General features: G+C 44.4%; 1 protein-coding gene across 5 annotated transcripts in view; it reads left to right on the top strand.

The window, feature by feature from the left end:
- The window catches only part of thrb (thyroid hormone receptor beta), a 78,346-nt gene that overhangs the window by 43,678 nt on the left and 15,897 nt on the right, over positions 1 to 18,771 (top strand). For 3 of the 5 annotated variants that reach the window (XM_035633601.2, XM_035633602.2, XM_035633605.2), the window contains 3 exons: positions 3,067 to 3,133; positions 16,522 to 16,594; positions 17,647 to 17,697. In XM_035633601.2, coding sequence (XP_035489494.1) covers positions 16,588 to 16,594; positions 17,647 to 17,697 — 58 coding nt within the window. In that variant the 5' untranslated portion in view covers positions 3,067 to 3,133; positions 16,522 to 16,587. Of the gene's footprint in view, positions 1 to 3,066; positions 3,134 to 9,966; positions 10,106 to 15,356; positions 15,489 to 16,521; positions 16,595 to 17,646; positions 17,698 to 18,771 lie in introns of those variants that run through there. The other 2 variants (XM_035633603.2, XM_035633604.2) reach the window with 2 other exon arrangements.

The following is an 18,771-nucleotide window of genomic DNA, read 5'->3' as shown; positions in this document are numbered from 1 at the left end:
TCCTCGTTATGGAGTCATGGTGGAAGTGAAAACACAGCAAAAATATTTATGAATCCTCTGTATTTATGTCAAACGTTGGACTCATTTCAATTGTTAACTCTGTCAATTGCATACACCCAAATAGTACACAGGACTCTGTGTGCGTGCGTGCGTGCGTGTTGACATGTCGCCACGTGGAGACTGAACTTTGGCAGCAGAAAATGTTGAAGCAATCTGTGTGTGTGTGTGTGTGTGCGTGCGTGCGTGCGTGTGCGTGTGCGCTAATCACACTGGAAACATGAAGTGGGGACTGGTGAGTTTGGATCACAGGCAGAAGAAAAAGCCTTGAATTCATTAGTTTCCAGGCAACTTGTCTCCCCCCACCCCCCCCCCCCCCCATCCCCGTCCGACTGAGCGTCTTCTCTAGACCTTCCGCAGGCTTAGACCTTCATCTCTCTTTTCTTTACTTTGAACCATTCATACCTTTTAGCTCAGTGCGCTGGAAAAGATGAAGATGACTAACGGCAAAAGTGGATACTGAAAGTATGCGTCACCTTGTCAAATATATCTCAAATCACCATGGAAACTGGGTAACAGAGTATATCAGTGGGCGTTTTTTTTTCTTTTTTTCTCACAATTCTCAGTCTCTCCTCTAGACAAACACAGACTTTCACCCTTTTCATTCCTCACCTTTTGACACACAAACACACACACACACACACACACGTATATGTAGTATTGTATGTAAATATTACTTTGTGCGCTCTCCCAATGCAATTAATCAACACAACAATAGTAACTGTATGTTGCATTGCGTTGAAGTATCACCCAGTGGAATTTACAAGTGATTAAAAAACAAATTGTACAAAACCACATTTTAAGATCAAAATGTTTAACATACTGTATCATCTTAATATGAATTTAGTATAATGTTAAATGTTGTCTGGCTAAAAAGAAGAGGATAGATTCCATTTGCGACTGAAAAGCCATCAGGTATCAGTCTGCTTACACACGTAACAGGAAGGAGATTGTTTTTCTGTAACGTCACTACTCGTGTAATCCTAACTCTTCTTTTCTAAGAAGAAAATGTCAGTCCAGCATCAACCCTTGCTTTGCAGTTTTAGGGTTAAGAGTCCTGTCAATGTACGCTGGTCTTTTAATCTTACCCCTTACTTGAAAACACATTTTTTCCGATACTGAAACGTATTCTGCTGAGGTCTTTTTGTGGCTGGGCATTGTACTCGTTTTTGGTTTTGCCACAAAATACAATAAGAGTTCCATTTTCCTCACGCTGGTCACGAGAGCAATCTCCCGGACCAACCAAGACAGGCACTCATCACAGAGCAAAGAAGGAGAGACCAAATTCACCTTTGGCAGAAGGAAAACACAATCAGCAAGCGGACTGAGAGAGAGTTTCAGATGGAAAGAACCGTGGAGAGAGGCCGAGGTATCGTACCAGTTTCCCAAACACAAATATACATCACCTCAAATATTGATATTCATTGCCAACCCCAAAAAACCCTTATGTGCATGCATTGCAATAAGCGCAGTGATTATTGTTGCCTGCTGATTTGCTTACATGGGCAGTAATACCACAGCACACTGGCACAAAATATATCAAGCTAGTACATGTGCAAAAACCACACAACAGCACTGGAGATAGTTTGCATCGCTGGAAAACAGGAGCCGACACGGTGGAGATAATCTGACGAACCCGTTGGCTTGTTAACAACCTCCGCATTGTCGGACCACATGGGTGTCTGGCTCCCATTTTCCCCGTTGTGCTCTTGGTGGGTACAGTGTTATGATAACCAAATGAAACGGTTCTCAAAAGACCCCATTTGAAATAAACCGGTGATGAATGTAAACTGCATATTGAGCCATGTTTTGCTTTAACCGGCCTCTGCACACGACACCTGAAGAAGAATAAGAACCGAGCAGAAATGTAAATGAGCATCGTGCACAAAGAGGACTTGATTATGTCATATTGTTATGGATAGACGGTGTTATTAAAACAATTATTCCCTTTCAGATGGAAGTCTAACCCTGTCCCGCTATTCCCCAGATGAGGTGTGTGTGTGTGTGTGTGTGTGTGTGTGTGTGTGTGTGTGTGTGTGTGTGTGTGTGTGTGTGTGTGTGTGTGTGTGTGTGTGTGTGTGTGTGTGTGTGTGTGTGTGTGTGTGTGTGTGTGTGTGTGTGTGTGTGTGTGTGTGTGTGTGTGCGCTGCAGACAGAGCATGGAGGGAGGAAAAGCATTCCCATTAGTGCCCATTAAGTCTGATTATAACCGATTACCGTCTGTCGGAGGAGGAGATGACCACTCCTCTCCTGCCACCGAATTAAATACATAAACAAATGCTTTTCTTTCTCCCTCATCAAACCATGAACTTAACATGACTTCCACTTTTGGGGGGGGAGGTGCAACGCCAGACTTTGTTTTTCTGCTTTCCTGCACATGTTGTGTTTTCACCTTTGTTTTATTCATATCCATTTCCCTTTAAAAGAAAGAAAGCCGTCCTGTGCCTCAGGGTATGACACACACTAAAAGATATATTGAGTCATTTGAGGGGCCCCTGGTCCAAAAGGGAGGAGAAATTTATACTGGGATTTCTCCGCCCATTCGCTGCAGCGTGGGAGGAAGTATGTGAGGCTGTGACCACATGTGGCAACCACCAGAGGTTAAATGCATTTTAAAGGCACGGAGGGAGTTGCTTTGTTCAGGAGAATGTTGCACATAGGTCACCTCAGCCAGATGTAGTGCTGCGACGACATCCTGCCTCATATAACGCAGCATTCAAAGGTGTTGAAGCGGATGTCGTCGCTGTTAGCTCCTTTGAATTTCTTTTTTATGACATGATGATTTCAAAGAGGCGTTGAAAACATGGGCACAAACCTCTGACCCCACTGGTGCGAAGCTTTTGAACTTTCCAAACCAAGCCAGTTCTGTAATATCATGGAAACATTGTTTGTGGTCGTTGTCTCTCCCGAGTACCTGCTGGGATTTTATTTCCAGCTGAACTGGTATTTTCATGTTCAATTCTGACCCAGCTATTTATATTTATACGTGTGTGTCTGTGTGTTTTTCTAGGTGTTTCTCTCGGGGAGCTCAGCAGCTCCTCAGTGCTGCCGGGAGTCAGACTTCACCTCTTCCTCTGGTAAGATCTTTTGTGCCGCTCTGTTCCACACAGCCAGAGACCTGCAGCCTGCGAACGCCAACACACAGCTTCTCCTTCCACTTGACCTCCCTGCTGTGAAGTTCAACTCTAACATTACAGGCTTACTCAGTCTGTGCCGGGCTGGTTCAACTAAATCTTCAGTCAGTGGTCGTTATTGGCGTAAACATTTTAGCCCGAGTGAGTTTTGTTCGGAATAAAAAAGATAACACGTGGCCGGGGTGGCTCAGTGGATAGAGCAGGCACACATATACTTCGAGGTTTATGCCTGGACACAGAGGTCCAGGGTTTGAATCCGATCTTTGACGATTTCCTGGATGTCTTTTCACCCCTCTCTCTCCCCTTTCTCACCTAGCTGTCCTGTCAAATTAAAGGCAGAAAAAGCCCCAAAAATGAATCTAAAAAGAAAGATAACACAAGGTTGTTAAAGTTCTGCATTACAGACATTTCTCTTATAAATGCAGCATTTTATAATGTAAAAGGTCTGAGTTTGATAAAGACCATAGACTGTATATATGACAGCTACCTGATCACCCCCTGGTGGCCGGCTGCAGGACGGATCATAAGCCCCGCCTCCTCCATGTTAGTAGATGGGACATGGACCAAACTAAAAAGTCAAAGCACACGTTAAATCATTTTTTTTCTCAAAGATGTTTACTGTCATGTTAGGTAGTTCTTATCACTGACGTATGTTCAAGTGCTAATTTGTCCTGAGATATATTATTTCAGTAATTTGATGCTATAAAAACGTGGTGAAACTGTATGATTGACAGCCCGAGGCCGCCGCGGAGGCCATGTAGATATTTTATCTACAACGGGAGGAAGTGGAGACACGTCGTCCATCCTCATACACAGTCCCTGATACTGGTTGATCCATGGATCCTCCAAATTGTCCTGCGGACATGTGTGAAAAAACAAACAACCAATGACAAACCCATGTTCCCATCACGGAGAAATCCGATTTCTCAGAGAGCTTTGGAAGTCTTTCTTTAATCCCCTCCACTGCCACAACAGAAGCTGTGTCAGATGACGGAGGAGGGAAACTGACTCACTGAAGTATATGTCAAAACAATGGAGGTGGACAAATTCACATTTTGCATTTATAGTAATGCCATGCCCACATCAAATGAATACTCCTGTAGCTTGTAGCTGCTCATTCCTTTGCTAAGCGGGGAAGAAATGAGCAGTTTTGATGAACTGCAGTTAAGTTTGAAAAGATTATTAGACAAAGGATGTTTTGTTCTCCGAGCTCCAATCAAAGGGCCGTCCAGCTGACGGCTCGACTGTCACATGGGGGCGTCGGAGCAGAGTGTCGGCTATAAAAAGCACAAAGTGCATCTACAGTTCTGCCCGTATAGGCATGTTTAGCCTCACATGAAGAGCAGTGGAAGTTTTGCTGCACTCAGCAGCGGCTGTGACCTTCTTTACGAGCCACATGGAAACCTCCCGGTGACGGGGTTAATGTCAGCTAATGAAAACCAAACACAAACTCGCGTCTGAAGTTGGTTTGACCGTTAGATTAAAGTGGGTGTGGCACTTTTGTCAAATTGTACAGGCTTGTATAAGCCCTGCAAAATCAACTGTGTTGGATCCAACACTTTGCACAGCACAGTGCACTGCACAGAGGGTGTGACCGCTCATTTTAAAAAAAGAAGAAGAACAAGTGTTGCTGGAGGACCTCTCTGAATGAAAACAAAAAGCTTGCGTCTGCACACATAAAATGGGGGAATTGTGTATGGGCTGAAATGTAACGGCGATAACCTGAGACCTGAAGCATCACTCGTGGGTCTGCAGGTGATGGGCGGTGGCAGCTGTCGGCTGTTCGTCACGCAGCGCGCCCGTGTTCTCGCCGCCGGTCCTCACAGCAGCGCATGGATTATTGCTCATAATACCCCCAATGTGTTATTGTGCTCCTGTGGGGGATCACGCTCACGGCTGTGTGCAGTGTAACAGGAACACTGCGGCATTTTCAAAACACACTGGACAGCCTCTGCGTATCGGCGAGCCCTCGTCCACTCGGGTCCGTGTGATTTTTTCCCCCAGCAGCTCCAGAACTTGATGTAATATGATGAGTGCACGGGACACTCCCAAACAAAGTCAGCCGGTTGATTCTTGTATCAGCTTGAATTCTTTAATGAAAACACCATCTGCCGTCCTTCCTGTGATGCCAGTTGCCATGATGCGGAGCCTGTATCGCGTTGCACACTGTGATGTAGCCTCGTAAATTAAGTATTAGAGCGCTCTGGGGCATGATGGTCGGCAGATCAAGATTGAGTCTTATCTGAATGCCACCCCAAAGAAGATGCATATTGGTCAAGGCTGACTGTCGTTTACTGCTGCTCGTCACCGTTGATCCACGTTGCAGGCGGATTATCATGAAGACCATTAGGAGGGCTGACATTTAAACTTAGATAAGGCCCCGATGCCCTTTGGTGCAGTTTACAAAACGACTGCAGCCGTCATTTTCGTTACAAGTGAATACACCCGTTGCTCCCGTTGGTTCAAGTAAGCTTCCGACGCATTGTGCTGAAGACACGTTCAGTCGGCAGCGCGGCGATGTTTGATCAATCCCTAACCAGATTTTCAATTGGCCACCAAGAGGTCAACGTGAAAGATAAAGGTTATCAGGTAAAAGCATTAAACAGTAATGCTGCCCTCAGAGTACAGTATACACTTCACGCTGCCCAACTCCTGTCCCGCCACAATCCCAAAGGTGTTCGACTGGATTCACATGCGAGACAACGTTTGCTTTGTGACCTGGGGCGTTGTCATTATATTAATCGTTATCTGGACTGAGGCTTTCAAGCTATGCCCAGATAGTTACAGTAGGGCCCAAAGTGGAACCTGACGAGATCTCTGACCTTCCACTTCAAGTTGGGACGTGTTGTTTTGTGAGTCACCACAGCCCAGTGGTCCTCCCTTCGGGGGGGGGGGGGGCTAGAGCCACTGCAGCAGAGGGGGTGGGGATAATGAGTGAATTAATATGATTTATGAATAAATAAACAAGCTGGAGTTTGCTGATGCTACCATGCTTAATTTCACCTAAATTTAACGAGGATACTTTTTTTTATCAGTTGCTTCCCTTTCATTCCCTTCATCATTGATAAAATTTGTGGGGCGGGAGCATGAACTTATTTTTGGCTTCTGCCAGGGAAAGTATGAGGACGACGGCCGTTGCCTTTCTGTCAGCTGGAAGCAGTCTGACCATTCCCCTCTCTCCTCTCTCATCAACAAGGCATTTCCGTCCACAGAACTGCTGCTCACTGGAAGAAAAAAAAGAAGAAGAGAGAAATCCCCAGATCTTACACATGAAAATTCCAGATCAGCATGGGCCTCATTATGGGCCTCAGTAATATCAGAAAAATATGTACAGTTAATCGTGGGCGAAAAAAAAATAGCAATGGATTCCGTCGGACCTGTTATTATAATACGTGGTTTACTGCTGTTTGATGGATAATCATGCTTCGTTTTGGAGCTAAGATCCACAGATGCAGAGTATTAGTTCCAGTTGGCGGTGGACTATCACTGGATCACTGCGATACAGTAGAAAACATGACGGAGCGCAGGGTCACTTGAGGACCGTCTTTTCGTTCCAGACAGATTTATGACGTTTCTGTGATGGAAGTCTGATGTGATCGTCGTGTGTGGATTATAGTGTAAGACGCACTGTTTCTAAAAATATGGTCTATTTTGTCTGGGTGTTCAGATTCGACTGAGTTAGGTTTTATTTATTTTAGAGTTTTATAAGTACTGTACCTCAATCGCCCCCGCTGCTGCTATGGACACCCACTGTGTCCATACGGCAAATATGTCCCTTTGACATCACACAGTATCTCTCGCCGCACCACCAACAGTATTACAGAGTACCTTTGATGGACAGCCGTGATAAGAGCTGTTTGGATTCTTTAAGTGTTTAGGAAAGATGCTTCAATGCTTCCTTTCCTATCTCCTTAAGCATAGGGTGCACTGGACCTTCCTATGCGAAGGGAAAGGAGAAATAAACGCCCCACAAAATTTTACGTGACGCGTTTTTTAAAAGATTAAATCAGAAAGTAGAAGAAGAAGAGTATAAAAATGACCCAGAAGAGACGCACGTCATCATGTAAGTTACTGTTACATATGAATCATTTACATCTGATGTCACACGGTGTTAAAACACTGAAACATGCTGAAGGAGCCGCTGCGTTTTTTGTAGTTCATCTTCTTGACCTCATGACGTTTTCCCATTGAGGTCAAGGAACAGTAGATAGGACCAGACGATAGGAAGGACGATCCGAGGAGTCCAGGCTTTGTGCGACAGCAGGATGGGCGTCCTCATTTTGCACCTGGGACAACAGTGTTCTTGCTGACAACACCGCCTCCGGTGTCGCCTGACAAAATAATCTGAACTCAGAGGTCCGAGGGGGGTTGACTGTAAAGTGCAGTCGGCAGATTACACTTATTACACCACACAGCCTCCATTTGTTTTCATCAATTCATTTTTATTATGTGGAGACACAGTCCAATCAAAACATGAACATGGGGGGGGGGGGGGGGGGGGGGGCAGTTATGGAGCAATAAATATGAGACTTTAGAGAGAGAGACCACAGTCCATCGTTCAAACAGAATGTTATCACACTGCAGAGACACTAGAGGCACAGATTAATGACCTTACTGAGGCACGTGGTCTGTTCCCTGCTCTATGACGGATGTGGACCCAGTTATCTCGGGAGCTGCCAACGTCTCCGACAGCATCAGAGCAAATAATCAAATAGGAACGAGTCTCGCTAAATCAACCATGTGTCGTGAAATGTGGACGCTGTCAGAGCTCAGCAGCGGCGCAGCATCCTCACATTCCCTCAGTCTCCGTGTGACTCTTCAACTCTGCGTTGCCTCCGTGCAGCAGTTACGAGACCTGTGTTCGCTGAGGAGCTGTTTTGAGGAGGTGGGAGCATGGGCACCGTGAGGGTGACACCTCACAGGAACATGCTCTTCTGGTTTGAGAGATGAACAGGGGGGCGAGCGTTGCTTCAAAGCATGTGTGTTTTTCATTAACTTTACGTCAGACTCAAAGAATGTTGACTTGTTTCATGCCTCGAGCTTCTGCCCCATTTTGGACGCTGTTGTCGTCCCTTCACAGAGGCGTTGCCCTTGTGCCTGTACGTTTCCCAGGGAAGTGATGTAATTTGAAGAAAGCGCGCAACACTAACGGCGCTTGTACGTCGATAGTATCTGCCGTGTGTACGCGGAAGGCCAAGACATCAGGATGATTTAAGACATCCTCATCTTTTCACCCCTGAGCCGCTGTGGTTTGACGTGGAAAAAATACTGAAACCTATAAAAAAGGCTTCTTCTTTTGGACGGAGCTCGTCCAATTTTCCTATTGATGAAGTGAACTGATTATTAAAAAAATCCTGAGATGACAAGAAGAGAAGGAGAAGTACAGCGTGCACCACATTAGGGCCTATTTCCTGTTTCCTGTCTTACCCCAGGCTCACACACTTGTGGGTTATTTCACAATGTTGTTTTTACAGCACCCATTGTGTCTGAAATGGTCGCCTACACGCGGCTTGAAGGAACTGTTCTGTGGTTCCACTCAGGAATGTGATGAAGGCATATCCGTGTTGACATGTCGCCACGTGGAGACTGAACTTTGGCAGCAGAAAATGTTGAAGCAATCTTAACGCGTGTGCGTGCGTGCGTGCGTGTCGTCCAAACCGAAAGTAATTCTTAGAAAACCTGTGAATTTTTCTAAATGATGCTGATGTCGACAACTTAAGAACCCAATAGCGTTTTCCATCAGCATGTCATGTCATGGTAGTTTCCTGCTGACACATATCAAACGTGTAATGTTTGGTTTTTGATTGTAGTCGTGATTGTATTTTTATTTGTATTTCTCATTTTCATTTTAAGAAATTGACTAGTTTGAGTGTAGTTTTCATGTAGTAAGATTAACCCTTAGTTTTCCAGGTGTTATGAGGACAGCCTTGACTTGCAGAGGCAGAAAGGGTCGAAAATGTTTTGAATACGTTTTCTCGGGCAGACCCTGGAGTTTTAAAACTGTGCTCTGATAATCAGCAGAAGTGTTGGATGAAGTCTGGTGGAAAGCCGATGACCATTTGACCCGTTGCCTGGCCACACGTGATGCTCCTGTGTGGTAACACGCCACGTTCAGTGCAGTGGTTTCATGTGCAGAGCGCTGAGGTGGAGCTCGCTGTGTTCGTGGAGTTCTGACGTGGGCAGCGGTCTTTGCAGATGCGTTTCTGTCAGATCTTCTGACGTGAACTGAAAAATAAGTGGTATTTTTCCTTTTGTTTCATCTGTTTTCCACAAACGTCACCTTCACTCTTTATTGCCACATATTTACTTTAACTACTGCGGTGTCAAAGTCAAAATATTCCAAAACTGGACCGTGACGCTTTCTACCGGCAGATACTTTAGGGTTAGTGTTTTGGGTTTTTTTGAAAATCTGAATTACACTTCTAGCCAAGCGTCTTCTTGTTCTGAGTTTTGCGTCAATTGGAATCCTCTACGCCGCCCCCTCCGGAACTCGCCCGTTAGTGTCCTCCTCACTTGGTCCGTATCAAGACTTGGAATCGAACAAGACTGTGTAAATCCAGGGGCAAAATAAAACAAAGACAAAGCTGATTTTTTTTTTTAAGTTAGGTATATTTGAACTGACATCCTCTGACTCCTCACCAGCAGACGGAGAAGCTGCACCAATGTACAGTACACAGTGTTCTGGCTCCTCTCGTCATGCAGGATGTGGTAGCTGTTTCCCAGTGTAAAGAAGGAAGTGCTCACACGCACACGCACACACACACACACACACACTCACACACACACTCACACACACACAGCCTTCATGATTGCTGCCCTGTTTCAACCAGAGGCATTGAAACAACAACCCTTTAAACTGTTCAAACACGAGTGAACCTGAGCTCAAAGCAGAGATCCTCCTGAGTGGTTGCAGAGGTAAGAAACTCTCAAAGAAACTGGGGGTGTTATCTTTTTGAATTATAAAAAAAAAGGTGTGTTTTGTGGGGAGTTGTGGCTTTCATTCTCCCTGAATGAAAGGGCTCAGTTGAGGCCGAAAGGTGATGACTTTGGTGATCCCCTTGAGTCTCCCACGTGGAAGTGTCTTTACGTCATCAGCTCGCGGCACACTGACGCTCTCACGTCTTTTACCATGTGAATGACTCACTCACGGTCTTCACTTACAGCCTTTTATCAAGCGTTGGCACTGCAGACTTTTCAAGCATTCACTGTGACCAGCAGCCAAGGAACATCGAAGCAAAACATCATCGGTGAATCGGGATTAAAAAAATAAACGTCTTAAAAATTCATTTAGTCAATTTTTTACTTAATGAAGTCAAAAGCAAAATGTCATCTGTTTCCAAAATACAGTAAATTGCCGTGAATTAGAACTTGGATGTCTTGATACTTGGGCAGTAAGCTGCCCGGTTTTCAGATGCATGAAAACCCTGCGCAAATAAGAGTATTATATTTCATTTTGTTCTATTTTATTTATTTTAAGTAATATTGTGCTTTGTTGGTATAGTGTCTGCTGGAAAAAATGTAAAAAAAAAAAAAAGGTTCAGTGTTGTGTGTGTATATATATATATATCTATATATAGATATAGATATATTTTCTTTTTAAGTGCATCTATAAATTAAAACATCATTTGCAGCTGGATATGAAAATGATAACGGCTCCGTCCTGAAACTAGCACAGCCCCTTGTGTTGCTCTTAGACAGGATCCTTTGATATTTTTTGGCTTTTGTAGATGAGACAAAAGTGCACTGAGGAGGCAGATGTGTAAAGCAACTTACACTAATGATGGTGAAAAGAGAGGTACTGATGTGATCCAGCCTGGGTGGGTTTATGTGGGTTGTGGTGGTGAGGCCAGGCCAGCGTGGAGGCTGGAATATGTTCACTCATGCACATACATGCCCACACACAAACGCCACTCCATAAACACCATGACACACGATTTTCACAGTCACAGAATCTGCAGATTAAAATGTTCAGCACTTTCTCATGTGGGAAAAATGTGGATTCTTTCAGGAGTCCATTTGGACGCCTGGCTGTTGCAGGAAAGTGAAACGTCAAAATCAATACGTGCACACACAGTGCAAGCAGATAGCCTGGGACACACTGTAACGCCATGCCTGCTTCCTAAAGACAAGGAGATGTAGTTCTATATATACTCAATGACTGTAAAGGTGTGAACGGATCTAAAAGACCACAAGCTCGTCCAGTTGCCTTTTTTAAGCAGCTGCAGAGTAAGCAGGAAAGTAGAAAAACTGGATGAGAATGGAAAGAGTGGACTGAGGCGACCCTGCTCTCTGACACTGCAGCTAGTTTCCGCCTGCGGTGGAAGTCCATTATTGTCACTTTTGTTTATTTGGGACACTAATGTGCAGAAATGGCAATTAGAGCCACAAAAAGCACTCCGCTGCAATAAAGAGCCATCTGTGGGCCTCCTGCATGATGGAATCAGGTTGTCCTGATTCAAATTATGTTTTAGTCCAGATACATATAGTGTTTTTCTCCAGGGGCAACATATCAACTTGACAGCAGGAAAAAACGAATGAAGTTTGTATGAAACGTGTCCGTTTTCCTTCATAGTCACAGTGAGGTGAAGGGTTGGCCGAAAGTCTCCTTGTTTGATATAATGATTGATGGAAACCTTTGGACATGGGGATGTTAGGAATGGTCAGCTGTCAGTCCGTATAGTAAGATATATTCAATCACCCAGTCTGAATAGCAGCTGCATGTTGAAGTTACTTTTTAGAAAAACCTCAGAAAACATTCAGGTTTCAGGGTGAAATTTGGATTAAACTTGGAAGCATCGTTATCATGTTTTGTTCACAGTGGAAACAATCAACCATTGAAACACACACACACACACACACACACACACACACACACACACACACACCTCTGACTGGCTTCCTCTGCAGCTGAGGTTCACGGGTATATAGGTGAACATATGTCCTACTGTAGGAACAACTTTATGTTCTTGTTGGACTATTCCAAACGTCAGATTCACGTCCTGATAAACCCATTCTCCAGTGTTCCCCTTCAGATATAGGAAGGTGACCAGGATATGACGGTTGGGGGGGAGTGGCTGGTTGTGAAGAATATGACATTTACAGAGCTCACAATTACAACCTACACTGTAGTTTTCTCCCTGTGCAAGGGAAATTAATATTTGCTTTGCCATCATTTCTTTTGGAACTAAATTTATGTATGCACCAATAACTCGGGAGGAACACTTTGCCTCACCATCAGGTGTAACTGGAGCCGACTTCTTTCCTCCCGCCAAAAGAGTCCACCTCATAGTCCACCTCTGTCTATGATATATAAATCCATTAGGATGTTATTAATAAAAACGTTCCCACGTGGAGTTTCATTTTTGGAGTATCTGCTGTTCAGCATCTCGTTATCTCAGCGCCCTCCTGTGATGTACAGTCATTTCTTCATACAGTCTGATTGTACGTAACAGCACACACATTGTCTATTTTCCTCTTGTTGTTGTTTTTTTCCCTCTGCCTCCATCTGTCTTCACATTTGTTCCCGCCAGAACATCGCTGGGCATCTATCAGCCTGTGTCCTCATTAGAGCGGCAGAAACCTGTTGTGTGGACGAACCAGCTGGAGATGTCTGGATATTAAATGCTCTCTCGGGTAAAAAGCAGCAAACCACAGCACAGTTTCCCATAATGCTTTTCAAGCCAGCTGTTGTTCCAGCGCAAAGGAATTATGAAAGCTGTAATACTTTCTGTGTTCTTTCTTTTTCTGAGGTTGCTGACAGTGCGTTTTTTCAAACAGTCTGTTGGTCGTGTCCGGAACATGGACATCGTAGTGGTTGGCTGCTCTGATAGTTGATACATCAGGGTTTAATTGCAGCCTTTTCTCCGCGTCACACTGAGCGTCAGCCTCAGGTCAAGGCTCAGTGAGCAGATGACATGTTGCACTGTATTCACCTGAAGATGACCACACAGGGTAAATACAGATTCTCTAGGATCTTTCCTGTTCGGCTGCTTTGTGTCTTTGGATTAGCACAGAGCTACAGGTCGTAGACTTGTTCCTCGGTTACCTCCTCTGTTCTACATTTCTTGTCTGAAAAGGTTTGATTGAATGACCGTGTCTGCCGACCTTGTTAGTTGCCACTCAAGGGGTTTAAATCTTGTTCGATAGACATAAACCACATTAGAACAGACATAAAGGATCCTTTAAGTGTTTGCTCTGAGATATCATCCCAGTCCAGCAGAATAAAAAATCAAATTAATGACAGTTTTCCTTTTTTTGTTTTAGTTCTGAATTGCTTTTTGTGCCCGTTGTAAATCGATTCCACATGATGAAACTGTCTGATTTCATAACGGCGGCTGCAGCATTCAAAGAAAAGCCTTGGAGCTCAAGAGATTTTCAGTTTCTTACATCAACTGTAAGCCCTGTGTAAATATTTTAAATTATAGTCCAAAACACTTTAGGAATATGTGATTTATGCAGGGTCGTATGAGAGCATTGGTATCAGTTTTAATTCTGTGCATCCAGTTAAAAAATCTGTGACCCGTACATGTCGGCGACTGTGACTCAGGAGGTAGAGCGGGTGGTCCGCAAACCAGAAGGTCGGTGATTCGATCCCTGCTTCTCCCAGTCTGCGTGCCGTAGTGTCCTTGGGCAACACACTTAACCCTAATTTGTCTCCGACGACTGTGCCGGCAGTGTATGAATGTGATCGAAAAAGCGCTGTAAAAAAGCAGCGCTATGTGAATGTGACTTGTACTGTAAAAGCACTTTAGTGGTCGTTCTATAAATACAGTCCGTTTCCATCACCCCAGTACGTAACTCCATATGTAACCGTGGTATGTAATCCCAGTATGTTGCTCTGTCACAGCTCCTCTCTCTGTCCTGAATGTCAAATTGTTGCCCTGCGGCGAGTTCAAATCCAAACACTACACCGCTCTGTCCTGCTCCTCGTCCTCACTGAGATGTGCCTCACGGTGTGAACACTGGTTTCACCCTTGGGAGACCATTTGAATCACACTTTGCAGATAGAATACATCTGTGGGATCCTGAAAACACCTCTGAAAAAAGTACCACCTGTAGTTGAGTGGTGAAAGAAAATGGAAACATTTTAGATTGTTCTCCTCTTGTACAGGAACGGCGTGTGACTGAGACATCTCTCTTACATTAAGCCCAACTTACCGTAACCACTGGAGGAACATATACGCATTCAGCCCGCGTGCACAGTGGCTTTATGAGACTTGAAACTAGGCACACAAGATGACAAGTGGTGAGATACGTTGGGTGAGAGAATATTTCCGTCTGGCTACTCTGCTCCTATCAAAGTGACCTTGTGCTGTCAGGAACACTTATCTTAATAAGCAGCATCCAGCAGTTGCATGTGGCATTTTCAAACAGTTGTTGTTGTGTGAGGTCTGTACACTGCCAGAACTCCGTTGTCTGTCAAACCCAGTGACTTGCTTTAAAAAGCTAGCAATATGAAATTGTTCTCCGAACACCTGCATGCTCGGGAGGAGATGGCGAGGCCAGGGGTGTTCAGTTGGTTGCAATCTGCAACATCACCACCAGATGCCACTAAATCGATCATGACATGCTCACATAGTGTTTTCCTTTTAACAGGCGCCTCACAAAATCTTACCTGTGACTCGGTGACACCCACAGACATCCTGTGTCTGAGTCTGCAGCGTACACTTCATAAAGCTCATGCCATTTTATTTCACGTTTTACGTTCAAGGTCACAAATTGTTCTGGCCCCTCAGACGGTGTTCCCTGCCGGCGCCTGTAGGATGTCTCCAAATCCTGCAGGTCGATTGTCAAGAAGCAACAACGCAGATAAGAAAGTAATTAGAACCTGGGGCTTGATTAGTGCACAGTGAGGGGCTGCGTGCCTCTGTGAACTGAGGCCCAGCCCCCACTTCCTCCAGCTGATCTGTCCTCTTGTTGAGGCTTCAGTGTCTGCGGAGGCCAAGTCGCGAGGACAGCCGGCCAAGGACGTTCAGCTTCCTGGTTTTCTCAGCTTACCGCGGCCAGTAAAAGTGCAGACAGATGCACAGTGTGACCCGCTGCCGTGCCGTATACAGTGACGGTGAGTCAGAGGAGGAGCCGCTGCAGCGGGGCTCTGCGTGCTGCTTCCTGTGAAAGAGAAAGTGGTAAATGAAGTGTGTATCCGCTGCTGGGGCCTTTATTTATTATTAGCTGTCCTGCTGACTGGTGCACCGGCAACCGCGCCGATTCAGGACAAACATGTGCAAGGCAGAACATCCAGTATTGATGGTGACAGGGCTGTAGCCGCCTGCTCAGGAGATTGATGGAATATGAAAAGGTGAACGCAAACATTTGATGAGCAACACAAATCGTGAATGGGTCAGTGTGTTTTCACACAGTTTGTTTAATGAGGGGGAAAAGATGTGTGTACATAACATGATCTCTAGTGCACACACACACACACACACACAGGAAGGGATAGCATGTACTGAACAAAATAGTGAAGGACAATCTGCACGGGTCAGTCAGCACAGGGACACGCACACGACTACCTGTGTGCACTTTTCTGATCTGCCTCAGTCGTGCACTCCACTGGATTCATACAGTAGTTTTTGATCATGATCTTCATGAGCGGATGGAGTTCCAGTTTGCTCTTTAAGTTTCCTGATTTTCTGTACATCCAGTGGCGAACTGTTAACGGTAATAGTACATTCGGCAAACCACATTTTCCAAGATATACACAAATGTTGCTTGTCACAGTCCAAATGACTGTATCCATGTTTCTTATGAAGGTTTATCTGTTCACACATGTAAAGACTATCAAGAACATTATTAACAACGTGACATTTTCTAAAATACTTTGTGGAAATCCCCCATTTATGTATATTTACTTCCTGGTCACACAAATCGGACATTTATCAAATTTGAGTAAAATTCTAAATATCATTTTTCCCACTGAAAGACCTTTAAACTTTTAGATATTATTTTATCATTAGACTCTGTTGGTTTAATGTCTCATGTTGCACCACACACTTATTTTACTCTTCTAGTTGTTGTTCTTGCATTTGACCACTAGATGTCTCCCTACACAGAGACAAACAGCACTTGAACAGCCCGTGTGCTGGATTCCCTGACAGTGGAGACAGTAATAGCTGCATCCTTGGCTGTCCCCTGAGAAACCCTTTTACATCGAGCTAAAAAGACACAGATTCTCTTCTTCACACATTGGTTTAGCTGTTTCACTAAACAGCACGGCAGGGACGGCACAGTTGTGAGCACAGAACACCTGACTCTGACTCTTATGAGCTGCTATATGCTCCGAATAAGAAGAAACTCCTTGACTGACGATTTTCTTCTGTGTTTGTTTTCAGCTCGGTCGGTACCCAGATGTCTGAGGAGGCTCTGAGGATGAAGTCTTGGCCCTGAACCCCACCAGTATGTCAGGTGAGTCTTCCTCACAGTCTCATGTCCTTAACGCCTGCTTCAAATCTGATTTATTGAGGGCAAGTGAAACTCCGTTTCACCTGGATCACAATCGTGTTGGAGCAGAAAATGAGTGAAAACAGCATTAAGAACACCATGCGACACTCGAACTCTTTACTGACACACAAACGTTTTTGTAAGGCAGATAATCACATCTTCAGTTCGGCCACATTTAAACTATGAGACGAATAATATTATATTATGTATAATATATTTAATATTTTGAATATTAAAAATAGGTTTACAGCTTTCTACACATGATCAGCGGCGGAGTGACATTGATTTCCCTGCCGCGCTCGGTCATTTTCAACGCAACCTTTTGACTGTACCACAATCTCGGCGGCGGGAAACAAAAGCTTTTTTGAAGTGAGGAAACATAAGATATGGTTTTCTCCTTGTCATACATAATCTAGCCAAAATTGGCGAGAACCAAAATCATCCACAAGTTTGATTGTGTACTCAAACATAACTTTAGTCACCAGACAGATATTAAAAGATAAACCCCTTATTTATTTGTGAGAGTTTGAAACTGGAAAGCCCACTATTCACTAAATAGCCCTCATTTCCCACACCCATAGCTATTTATAACAGTCCATTGGAATTAATGTTCAATTATGCACCCAAACAGTCGTTTACTGACATAGGAGACATTTATACATCAGTCCCATACAGTGGAAAAGACAGTTTGAATCGCTCTGTTTACCCGTGTCAATTTAGCCGGTCCCGGTGACCTCGCTCACCCGACACATACGCTGTCGATTGCGGCATCAAACAAAGTCACGAGTTTACATGCGTCGCGCGCGGAAATGAACGCAATCCCCTCGATCATTGTCAAACCGCTGATGTTTCTGATGCTGTTGTTCTGCGTTTCACGTTGACCTGATGTTTTGTCAGATCGGCTGTTAAAGTGCATTTGATGTGACGTGCGAGGCAGAGCAGCGTCCGTCTGCCTCTGTCACCTGTTTCACTGAGCGAGAAGCTTTCTCTTAAAGTGCCTCTCCCATCTATTTTAGAGCCAGCAGAAAATTGCTCCCCCCGCTGGAAAGATGAGGCCATTCAAAATGGTAATATTTATCCTCCCTCTCAGCTCTGCTTTTCCTCCTGTCTTGTCAGTCTGAGCGAGCTCCGCAGCACTCATGACAAATGTAGAGCTGTTCACTGAAAGAACCGAGGAGCCGCCTCAGACTTTAACCTCCTCCAGCTTTGGCTCGACGTCTGCTCGAACACCCTGAATGACTTGATTGATTCTGTTTAGATCAGGTAATGTGGGTGATTAGGCATCTGGAGGAAATCTGCTTTCTCCATTTCTTTTTTCATATTTCCTCTGCTTTCTCTCTCTTTCCAACAAAAATCATCATCCATCATCACCCAAACCATCCACAAAGCTCCCAGGGAATCTTTGACTGAAATCCAATTTAATCTAACTTGTGTGTAGATACATGGTGGCCGCAGACGGAGAAAAGACGTGTGTTTTATTTTCCCTGTATTCATTTTACATAAGGTTATCAGAGTCATGGTTCAACTAAGATTTGCTTTCCTAGGTTGGAAAGATAATTTAAAGACCTGCAAATGAATGCAAAATAATGACACATGCATTAGATTCAATACTTGTGCAATACTAGCAATAGAAACTTCACAGTTCACTATTGAAGCTGTTCAATTTGGTTACGGTCCATTAGTTCATCATGATTCCCTGTGGACACTTGTTGGAAATGACTATATAAATGGTAAATGAACTGTATATCAGTGATCTAGTCCTCACATTCCCCCTTTCTCTCACACACACACACACACACACACACACACACAAATTCTAAGCTGGTTTACTTTGGAGTCTGTCGTCACTTCACAGCAGAAAAGGCCAAATTTGCCTCCAGACCAGCACAGTTAACATATTAGATTTTTAGAAAGATTCAAACTAACTTAAATTAAACTGGCTAAACTTTCCAAGAATCGTTGCTGTGTTACTCAGGATGAAGGACAAATGAACACGAGACACAAACACGTGCTCATCTGGTGCATCTGGTGCCAGACATGAACGTGTGTGTGTGTGTGTGTGTGTGTGTGTGTGTGTGTGTGTGTGTGTGTGTGTGTGTGTGTGTGTGTGTGTGTGTGTGTGTGTGTGTGTGTGTGTGTGT

Source organism: Scophthalmus maximus, chromosome 5 (assembly GCF_022379125.1).
Source record: "Scophthalmus maximus strain ysfricsl-2021 chromosome 5, ASM2237912v1, whole genome shotgun sequence".
In the NCBI taxonomy this organism is placed as follows: domain Eukaryota; kingdom Metazoa; phylum Chordata; class Actinopteri; order Pleuronectiformes; family Scophthalmidae; genus Scophthalmus; species Scophthalmus maximus.
Note: the sequence above shows the minus strand (reverse complement) of the source record. Positions and strands in the feature narration are given on the sequence as shown.